General features: G+C 28.0%; 1 protein-coding gene across 2 annotated transcripts in view; it reads left to right on the forward strand.

Moving 5' to 3' along the window:
- The window catches only part of LOC136984849 (membralin-like), a 98,685-nt gene that overhangs the window by 26,591 nt on the left and 59,804 nt on the right, over positions 1–12,290 (forward strand). For both annotated transcript variants that reach the window (XM_067281990.1, XM_067281991.1), the window contains exons 5-7: positions 142–252; positions 9,329–9,451; positions 9,522–9,622. In XM_067281990.1, coding sequence (XP_067138091.1) covers positions 142–252; positions 9,329–9,451; positions 9,522–9,622 — 335 coding nt within the window. The remainder of the gene's footprint in view (positions 1–141; positions 253–9,328; positions 9,452–9,521; positions 9,623–12,290) is intronic.

A 12,290-nucleotide genomic window follows, 5' to 3' on the forward strand; every position in this document is an offset into this window, starting at 1 on the left:
GATATTTTAATTTTGATATTTTTTGTGAATAAGAATTGTGAATTTTTGTGAATATTAAGTTTAAAAATCTGTTAAAATTTGTGCTTATAAAAATTTTTATTTAACAGGAAAATAATTTAACTTTTGATTTTTAATTTATAGTTTGGCCTCAAGAAGAGTACATAGTTGAATATTCCTTAGAATATGGTCTTTTGAAACTTTCTCCAAGTACTAGACAAAGATTGAATATTCCGATTAAAATTGTCAGTCTAAGTAAGTATAATTTTTTTATGTGTATGTTTTTTGACATCAAAGCACATTTTTATAGATCTAATTTCTCATTTTCTAAATTATATTAAAATATCTTATATGAAGTATTTGAATAATTGCAAAAATTGCATACTTTAGACTAAAAGACATAAATACTCAGTGCTGAAATAAACATCATTATGATGATTACCTATATATGGTTATTTGATTTTGGAAGTGGCTGTATTTATACATTTTCATATTTATAAACAGCAACTTTCAAAATCAAATAAAAGCATTTAATTAAATAATTATATATGTAATTATTGTAAACAACTCTGATTTAATATCAACTTCAACAATAATAGTTTGATTTTATAAAAATTTGTTTTTATTAAGTAGATAAATAACAAAAAACACAACAAACCTATAACATATTAAGAAAACTTAATTTTTTCACATTATTTTTAAGCCTATTTGCTTCTGCAGATACTCTAAGAGTGCAAATTTGACAGATTTAGTTTTTTTAAAAGGTATTTGATATAGTAATTGCAATGAGTTAAAAATTCAGCTTTTTGTTTAACATAATTATATATATGATCAATATTTAAACAAATTATTAATATATTACTATATTAAAGATTTAAATAAACTTAACTATATTAATAAAAGGTTAATATGATTAAATGGAATATATAAAAACAACATCCATTATATTTTTGCAATAAAATAATGTATTTTATTTAGGCAATAATCACTTCTATTAAACAGTGGGATAGTGTTGATCATTTTTCTTCATATAATTAAATAATTTTTTATGTAAATTTGCTTACTTTTAGTTTAATAAGTAATTCTCATGTGAAAAAAAACTTTTAGTTGATTTATTTTAGTTCTATGTAAATTTTTATTAACAATTATATATAAGTCTAAGGTACATTGGGAATCTATAATTTAAGTAGGATTATTATTTCAGGAAATTTGGGTTTTATTTAGATCATTTAAGAAATTAGAATTTTTTTTTTAGTTTTATGAATATGAATTGGAAGATAATTGATTACAGTGGTACCCCCACTTCAAATGACTAACTTTAAACACTTCAGAGTATAAATGTTAAATTTGATGAAAATATGCTTCAAACTGCATAAGCAGTAAAAAAATGCACTCAAGGTGTAAAATAAGCTTCTAAACAAAGAATGCAATCTCAAATTAGCAATAACGCATTAAATAATTAAATTACACATCTATGTTAAATAACAACAGCTATTAACAATATGCAAAATTTTGTCCAACCCATTATCACCTTCACTTATTAATAATGGCATCTGAGAAGTGTGTGAAAGCAATGAAGCTAACAAATAAGAGGAAGGTTGTAATATTGATGATTCAGATGAAAAAGGGAGTTATCACGAAGCATGAAAGTGGTACATACATGGCAGCCATGTTTAAGATGTGGAAGTCAATGTGTGTGACCAATAAATACAATTTTCATTTGATTATACAGTATTTATATATTTTATTTATTGTTTTTGTGTTTAAATTTATTATTAGGTCATTTTATAATGTTATTTTAACTTTAAATTATGTGTATTTGCTGTTTTAAGTTTATCCAAATAGGTATTCTTTAGGGTCTGGGAATAGATTAATTCACTTTCATTATTTCTAAATGGAAAAATTGCTTCCGACTTGAATGGCCTCCTGGAATGAATTAAATTTAAAGTACAAGGCACCACTGTATTGCTAAAACGTATCTATTGGGTTGTTCGGAAAGTTCGTAGCGATTTTTGATAGCCGACAGTTGAGACACCGATTGACGCAAAAATGATTAGAATTGTACAAACCAATGAATATTACGATAAATGACCTTGAGACGCGTCCGTTACAAAAAAACCGTTAAGATTATTCAAATAGCGTTTAATTTGGCTCATTGCAAAAATGGATGCGAACAACGTGCATTATCGACACTTGTTTCTTTTCTTTTTTCGTAAACGCAAAAATGCTGTACAAACAGCAAAAAAGATATGTGATGTTTATGGTGGGAGTGCTGTATCAGAATCAACTGTTCGAAAGTGGTTTGCAAAATTTAAAACAGGTAATTTCAGCCTTGAAGATGCTCCTCGCTCAGGAAGACCTCCTGTTATTGAAGAGGACCAGATCAAAGCATTATTGGATGAAAACCCTCATTACACAACTCGAGAGATTGCAGACATAGTGAAGTCATCAAATAGTACTGTATTTCAACATCTAAAGAAGCTCGGATACGTGAATCCTTATGACATTTGGATACCTCACAACTTAACGGAAAAAAACTTACTGGATCGCATCTCCATTTGTGATTCTCTTGAAAGACGAAATGAAAATGACCCTTTTCTGAAGCGTTTAGTGACAGGTGATGAAAAGTGGATCATTTATAACAACATCAGCCGAAAACGATCGTGGGGTAAGAAAAATGAATCACCATTAAAAACTCCAAAGGCCGGTCTTCATCCAAAGAAGGTCATGCTCACTGTCTGGTGGGATTGGAAAGGAATCCTGTACTATGAGCTGCTTCCACAGAATCAAACAATTGATTCTGATAAGTATTGTTCCCAATTGGATAAGCTGAACATGGCAATTAAAGAAAAATGTCCGGAACTGGCCAATAGAAAAGGCATTGTGTTTCACCAAGATAATGCCAGACCTCGCACGTCTTTACGAACACGCCAAAAATTATTGGAACTAGGCTGGGATGTTTTACCCCACCCCCCTTACTCACCCAACCTTGCCCCGTCGGACTACCATTTGTTCCGTTCTCTACAAAATTCCCTTCACGATAAAAACTTTGATACTTTGGAAGCTTGCAAAAACCACGTGGCTCAGTTTTTCGCGGAAAAAACTGGAAAGTTCTACGAAGAGGGTATCATGAAGCTGCCCCATAGATGGCAACACGTCATTAAAAACAATGGCGCATACATAATGGAATAAAAGTATATTTTTAGTATTAAAACAATTTCTTTTATTTCTCTTAAAAATCGCTACGAACTTTCCGAACAACCCAATAACTTATGTTGTTGCCAATAAGAGAATGAATAATTTTATATCATCTGTATGAAATAAATTTGAAAGGTTTTAATTTATTAAAGATAGGAATATTAGATTCACGGGAAAAGAATGACATAAAAATATTTACCAATATACTAAAAAGACAAAGCTTAAATAACTATTCTTATTAATTCTCAATTGTTAAACAGTTATGATAACAAGAACATTTGATATAATTAATGAGAAAAAATGTAGTATGTTTTTTGTAATGTTCTGGCTGATATAACAAACATCTAGAAAACATTAGGACTATGTTTTATTTGTAACATTAATAGTTTATATTGATATCTTTCAATTCAAGGAGAACTTTTTTATTAAGTCATTTTCCATAAATTATTGTAAAGGTCTTTGGCTTTTTTAAATCGATTAATGAGGCTGTTTTTTATAAATGCATATTGTTGAAACTATTAGAAAGAATTTCAACAATATCAGTAAAATTGTTCAGCTGATGGAGTGCCTTTGAATCTTGTAAGAATAAGTAAAGTTTTGTAAATAAATGAAATATCAATTGGCATTTGAAAAATTTAGCTTTAGTTAATATTCATATAAAAACACTTCAACAATAATTAAAATAATTAATTAGTCTTAAAGTATAATAAATAAATGATTTGCAATACAGTCAGCTCAAAGTTTGCTCAAATAAAGTTATGGCATATGTCATCAAAGATATGAATCTTGTTTTGAAAAAAAAAAACATTCTTAATATAAAGACACAAAAGTTTTGAAATTATTAGGTAAATGTTATTTTAATAAATTTAATTGATTCAAAGTAGAGTTGATTCAATAGTTATTATTTGATATTTCATTTGTAATATAACATTTATATTTATAGCAAACTGAAATAATTTTAATTATTCTGTAAATTACTAGCCTAATCTCCAAGTGTTTACCAAAAACTATAATGAAGACACTAACTGAATAAAATTTTGTTATGGCTAGATAATGACATATGATGTATAATCCATATTGAAAATTTTATTGACTGATTATAAAGGTATACACAAATGATCTATCATAGAAGTTTCAAGAATATATATACTGTATGTATAATATACTGTACATACGGTATATATATACATACAAAACCTAAATTGTTAATTTAGAAATATTGAGGTAGGTAAACTGTTTAAAAAATGATTTTTATCTCAGACAAAACATGTTTTGAAGGAATCAGTTGTAAAAATCATTTTTTGAATGAAGAGACAATGGACAAAATAATATTCCTGGAGAAAAGAATACTAAAGTAGTTTTTTTGTGGCTTTATCATTAAAAAATACAGTTTATAACAATTTGAAAGGAGTAGGAAGAACAGAATCTGCTTTTTAAATGTGTACATGTATAAGTTGCATGGAAATTTTTTGTCCTAAACACTCATAATAAATTTCATGTTCTTCAATTACATTATCAGGAAGTCTGTAAAAAGTATATTTTTGTACCACTTGAGTCAATCGTCTGTTTCTTCTATTTTCTTTGTCTTCCTGAAACTTGTGGCTTTTTGTTTTTCACACTTCTTTTTACTGTAATTGTTCCATCTATATCTTTCATTTTTTGTCCAAGAATACATTCACTTACTTATTCAGCAAGAACACAGAACAGAGTTTGTCACAAAGGTACAGTACAGTAAAATCAATAGTTCATTTAAAATAACAACACAAGTAAAATATGATGTGGAAATCCCAATGTGTAGTGTCTCTGTTCACCATATTAAACCTGTTGTCATTGGTTGGAGTTAACATAATATACTATGAATGAATCTGAGGAATGGATAAATTATTTCAGGTGCTCCCCTACTTACAAACAGGTTAGGTTTTCAAGGTATTACTGTAAGTTGAAAACTAACATAGAAAGTACATTTGTACATAGAATCATCAAGTATTGTTAGTGTTTGATCCTTCAACGTTCTTAATAGAATACATTATACTTGTTTATCCACTTGCTACTGCTTAGTAGTGGATGTTTCAAATGCAGTTACTTTTACCTAACACACTTAATTTTATAATGCCAAATTTAGTTTTCATGGTAAAACAGTGACACTGCTTGCATTTATCTCCACTGTTAGATTTACTATTATGTTTTGGACACATTTTTAATGCATTAATCATAAAAATTTATAAAAATTGCAAACAATAATGATAAACACCATTAGTCTAATGTTACAAACTTCAATGCCACCTCATGTGCAGCAGTGGAATGTCAGAATTTGTGCAAAAACAAAGAATGATGATATGCAATAGAAACAATTGCACATTAATTATTTATTACTGGTCAAAGACTGACTTCAATACCCCATTTAAATTTTAGACATATGGTCAAATTGTTCATAAGTTGAATGCTCATAAGTAGGGGAGCTCCTGTATTTGATTGAATCCATAATTTTGTACATTTATTTTTAATGATAGAAAACGCATTTTAAACAAAAATGATTTTTTTTTTGTAATGTAAATTATGAAGTACTAGACTTTACAGTAGTTTACTCATTACAGTAGTGATAAAACACACAAGAGGCAATCAAGTACAAATTTAAATATTTTAAATTTGTACTTGATTGTCTCTTGTTCTCGTTTTAATTCTTAGGAGTGACCATAAAAGGTTGCTTGAGAGAACATATCATACAGTAACACACAATAATTAAGATAGATGTACAGGCTTTTATTAACTCTAGATGCCATTTTGAATGCTTACTTCAGAATTGTGCATTTGCTTTATAACAACATGCTATATGGTTTAACAGTCATAGTTTAAAAAAAAAAAATAGTTATTTTATAAAAGTAGTTAAATTAAACTAAGAGCAAAAACCATGTATTAAAAGGGTGTGCTAATGCTAATACTTATGTTTAATGCAGACATCATCATAAATGTAATTTCAGATTAGATAAAAGTTGCTAGATTAACAAGTAAATTTTCTCCAAATGTATGTTTAACATTTTCTGAAATTAAGGATTTCAATATAAAATTTCTTACAATAATGAAAACATAAGCATTGACATTACTAATATTTTTCTATTACAAAATGATTCAAAAGCAATTTATTTTTTAATTTTCTCTTAATTATTCCTTATAATTTGAAAACATGAAAAATACCCTACTATTTAGTTTTTAAACTTAATGTAAATAATTGTTACTATTAATATATGATTATATATTTGACAAATTATATATTGGGTTGGGGAAAAAGAAATCTATTATTTTTACGTTTATTTCAAGACTTTATTTAACGTGGTTCAGATTGCCCGATTTAGGTCAAATATGCACCGTTTTGTTTTATAATTTGTTGCCATTTTAAGGTAACTTCTTAATGCCTTTCTCATAGAAGCCCTGGTCCCTATTGGCAAAAAACTCAACTAAGCGATTTTCACAATCTTCTCTTGATGCCAATTTTTTATCACTAAGGAAGTTTTGCAATGATAAAAAAAGATGGTAATTGCTTGGTGCCAGGTCCGGACTATAAGGTGGATGCATCAAAACTTCCCAACCAAGCTCCCGGAGTTTCTGGCGAGTCACTATAGACGTGTGTGGCCTGGCGTTGTCCTGATGAAAAACAACACCTCTCCTGTTGGCCAATTCTGGCCGCTTCTGGTCAATCGCTAGCTTCCAATGGTTTAATTGTTGACAGTAGAGGTCCGAATTTAATGTTTGACCATATGGAAGCAGCTCATAGTAGATGATTCTTTTACAGTCCCACCAAATGCACAGCAAAACCTTCCTGGCCATTATTCCTGGTTTGGCCACCGTTTGAGCCGCTTCACTGCGCTTTGACCACACTTGTTTTCGCACAATATTGTCATATGTGACCCATTTCTCATCCCCAGTCACCATCCATTTAAGAAATAGGTTGATTTCGTTCCATTTGGCCAAGGCTTCGCAGATGGAAATTCGATCCATCATGTTTTTTGCGTCAATTCGTGTGGCACCCAAACATCAAGCTTCTTTTTGAATCCAGCTTTAAGCAGATAGTTTAAAACTGTTTTGTGGTCAATCTTTAGCTCCTGGGCGATGCTACAACTGCTAACATGCTGGCCCATTTCAATCATTTCCATGATTTTATTGACATTTTTAATGACAGGCCTACCTATGCGAGGTTCATCTTTAACATTGAAATTACCAGAATGGAATCGACGAAACCAAAATTGTGCATAATTGGCTGTGACAGTATTGGGACCATAAACATCATTCACAATTTCAGCCACCAGGCTTGCATTTTCGCCTTTATCAAAGCAAAATTGTAAAACATACCAAATTTTCTCTTTGGTAACTTCCATCTTTTACACCCTATAACTCACAACTAAATCGACCAATCAAAAAACTGTAACAGAATTTTTTTTAGTACGGAATGTCACTTTTCCAATGAGCACAAGTCTGAACTTGTTTGATCAATACTTTACGAGATATATATTACTACAGCCATCTAGCAACAAAATAATGGATTTCTTTTTCCCCAACCTAATATTAAAAAAGCTTAGATGATGATGATACTTTGTAAAAAGAAAATGCTCTTGTTTAACTAAAATTAATATTAATGTGTCATACATACTTTTAATTGTGATTATTATTAATTATTGATAGCTTTAATAAACATATTTCTCTTAGTAATGAAAAAGAATAGTATACTTTTGCTAATTTTTGGAACCTAACCTTATATTTTGCATTAGCCCTCTGTTTCGTTTTCATAACAAGACACTTTTCAGAACCTAACTACCATTTTATATGAGGGATACCCATACTTGAAATATGTGTATTTTAAAAATGTTTTACTTTTTAATCTACTTTGTATCAATGAACTATGTATATTTTTATGTTAATAAATCTAATTACTACAACAAATAATGTATTTATTTTGTAATGAATTCTTATAATTATTAAAAATCCATGTTTCAGTTCAAAACAGTTCAAAATAATAATAATAATAATAATTTTGATAATGTATGGGTTGCAATTTGAAAAAAGTGTTGACCTGTAAATTTCCACTGTCATCCATCTGTCTATCTGCCCTTCCTTAATTTCAAGAACAATGTTAGATAGATATAAGTTGAGAGCAGATATGAAAAACTTATGGGGAGGCCATGATTAACTATGTACAAACTTCTGGTCTAGACCAGAAGTCATGCAATTTCAGTTCAAAAATTATTCCCAGAACAGAGTCATACAGATGATCAGCAAGACACTGTTGTTATCGGGAAAAGTATGATGTACAGTACACAGGCAAAACACTACTAATTTGAGAACAAGACTATAAAATATGTTTTAAATTAAATAAATTAAAAACAATAAATTTTCCAAAGCCTGATACATTGATACTCAACTAAATGATTGCTGTAATTAATCATGTTATAAATATATAGCTCAATTAATTATGGTGATTGTTTTGTTACATATCAATGTATCGGGTTTTGGGAAAAGATTATATATATATATATATAATCATCAATAACCAGCTGAGTGCTACAGTGGAGGTATATACTTAGGTTGTGGGTGTAGGAGTCATCGTCCCCAGCTGGCACTGTGAGTAACCACAAATCTAAAGTTTAAATACATCTGGAAGTGAAGAATTGCTCAGAGGTCTGAGTGGCGTAACTGGCAAGTGCACTGCACAGTAAGCAGAGGTTGTGGGTTCAAGTCCTGCACTGGGCTAGTTCTTTTCTTTCAGATGGTTCTAAAGTATGTAATAAATTATTAAAAATTATAATTATTAATTTAGATATGTGATGGCACCTAACATCTACCTCTAATACCAAATTACTTAATATCTAATCATTAATAATAGCACATTTATATCCATATATTTTGTATCAACTGTGGATGGATAGATTATAACAAAAAAATCACACCTTTAAGAAATTTTATTGCTGGATTTTTTAAAGGTGTGACATTTATAGTGCAATTAATTACAGAAATTGTTTGGTTAAATTAAAAATATGATTAAAAATTACAACTTGGCATTGTGATGATATCACAATAATTTTTGCTTGTCAGCTTTAAAAATGTGGATTAAATTTTAGTTTAATAATAATATTTTTGAATATAGATCCAAATGAAGACAAATGCTTTGGTAACTGGTTCAGCCGCTTTCTTTTGAATGAATTTGTTGGTTATGATGATATTTTAATGTCAAGTTTGAAAAATCTTGCAGAGAAAGAGGAAAGTAATGGTAAGTAAGCAAATTTATTTCACTTTTTAAAACATTATATTAATTGATTTGTATTGCCTAAATTTATAAGGTTATGTAAGAAATGTTGTTACTGGTGAGCATTATCAGTTTGTCAATATGTGGATGACCCATTCATCATATTTAACAGCTGCTTTTTTCATGTTGGTCTTTGTAAGTATTGACATCTTTTTACAATTTTAAATATTTATATTAAGAAAACAATTTTGAGAACAGTTTATAAATCATATATACAAATGTATACCAGACCAAGATTTTTCAGGATATAATAGTAGCTTAAAAAGTCAGTTCATTTATATTTGTAATAAAATTTGGATTTGATTTAAATTGTAGCCACATTTACATATTCAGTAGAAAGAATTAAATACTTTCTTAAAATTAATTTCAGGAAAATATTTAATTTTAAATTTAAAAACTATGTGTTTGAAAATATATAGCTTTTAAACTGAACCATTAGTTTTTCTCTTAACAAATTATGTCATTTATCCTATACTATTATTACCATATCAAGACTCAGACTCATTGACTTTGTTATAATTTCTGGGCAATTAATGCCATGTGTCTGGTAGAGGATTACTTTCATTTAGATTTTATTAAATACAAAAGATTATGTAAAAAACATGATACACTGATTTTTTAGTATCTAGATTTGATATAATTTTATTTATTGCTTTACTTGTGGTTTTTATTTGCAGTTTTAATTTGTAATATGTAGTTTTTATTCCAGTGTTTTTATTCATTGGGTATATTTTTATGTTTTATACTATGTTTCATTGATAATTTTAAGTTTAATTTTATGATTTTATTGCGGCATTATTGTTGTTTGGAGCAATTACCTCTTGTTTATCATCATTACTCATGTATATAAAGTAAATAAAAGTTAATTCATATTTCAATGCATACTTTTTCTTCAGTTTGAAAGCATTAATTTGAATTGTATTATATTTATATGATGACAAATTGTTAAAGTTAATTCGTTTTGAAATTTGAAACTAAATTTAATCTTAAAATTATTTTAGAAATATTGCATTATTACATTGCATGATATATATGTCTTGAAGCTTCTACTTGCAAAATTGCTCAAAAGGTGACACACACATTTTATAGTCAATTTGTTTTTATATAATGTTTAAAATACTTGAAATCATTGATACCAAATGGAATATGTGTGGTGAGATGATACAATAGTATATTATTGATGCAAGTAAATAAATATCAATACACAGCAAAATAAGTAATTAACTAGCCTTGAAGCAGTTCCTCAAATATTCATTTTACTTGCATAGTAAATGTTAAACAAGAATAATGAATTATACTTTGAGTTTGTTGCAACATTATAATGCTGTTGTTAACAAAATTATTATTTTATTTTTAAATAGCTTTATATAGAATAGCTTTCTAAATGGAAAATAACATTTAACTAGATAAATATAAAAGTTAGATATTGTAATATTATTGCGCAGTTCTACAGGTTTTAAATGGTAAATAATAACTTCAAAAATTTTCTATGAAAAAAATTATACATGAAAACGCCTGGTTTAAATTACCATATAACAACTTTATCAACATTATCATAAGAAATAGAAATGAAAACTGCTTTTCCAGGTAGCCAAATCATTATTTACACATTAGGAATGTTTTCAGCCTGTTTTAGTTTAACTTCATCTTTCTGTACAATTCTTAAAAATAAAACAAAGACTTCAAACCTTATAGAATCAAACAACATTTTAAATTAGATTTAATATATGAATATAAATATTATCTAAAGTCACATTTCTATTTACACTATACTATAGTACAGATTCATTCAGTTTTAAGATAACTTTAGAAATTGTGTTTTAGTGCCATTTCAGATCAAAGATAAACCAAAGAAAAATATGTCTTTATGAAACAGACAATAAAATAATCTTTTCATTTGAAAAAAAATTGTTGCTATATAAATAAGTGCAAACTAAACATTGTAATTTGAAGCAGAGGAAGTAATAACTTTAATAATGACAGCTTTAAAGAGTGACTATAATTAGAATAGTTTGTATTTAAAAACAAAAATATTCATTAAAGCATATTGTAGTTTCACAAGCACATCCTGAGGATAGACAAATGTTTCTGCATTTAAAATATAATGTAATTGTTTAAAATAATAAAATGTATAGTTTATTCACATAATAATATAATGATAATGGAAAACAATAGTTGATGTTGTTGAAACCGTGTTGTATTTGCTTATTGTGTACAGGCACAATGAAGTGACATTTTTCTCAACACTAGGCTAGTTGAATCTTTTATTTAGTTAGAACGTTTTTTCCATACATCAACGTTTCGGGCATCAGCCCCTCTTCAGCTAACTAAATATATAAAATATTTTACAGGACACAAATAAAAATCAGAAAACTCACATAAATACTTTGTAAACCATACCTCACCTCAGCATGGATATTACACCATTTATATATTTCTGATTTGTTTCTTGTTCACTGGTTCTACTAAGTATATTTGTATATTCCATATAAAAAATATTCTTTTTAATATGTAAAGGAATATTCGAACGATAATTCAATGTCTTGTTAACTGAACATTGTTTTCTAAAAGGTTCAAGTATCAATTTTCTATCTTTTCGTTTAATCATTATGTCTAAGTATGCTATGCTGTTATCGGTTTTTTCTTTTTCTATAGTAAACTTGATTTCATCATGGATACCATTAATTAATTTTTCTATCTTGTCTATTGCTATTTCAGCTTCATTATATACTATTAGTATGTTTTTTCTTCTAAAACAGATGCAGAAAAGAAAATTAAATACTTAAGCTTTCCATATATAAAA

The sequence above is a fragment of the Centruroides vittatus genome, unplaced genomic scaffold (assembly GCF_030686945.1).
Source record: "Centruroides vittatus isolate TY-2023 unplaced genomic scaffold, ASM3068694v2 contig_934, whole genome shotgun sequence".
In the NCBI taxonomy this organism is placed as follows: domain Eukaryota; kingdom Metazoa; phylum Arthropoda; class Arachnida; order Scorpiones; family Buthidae; genus Centruroides; species Centruroides vittatus.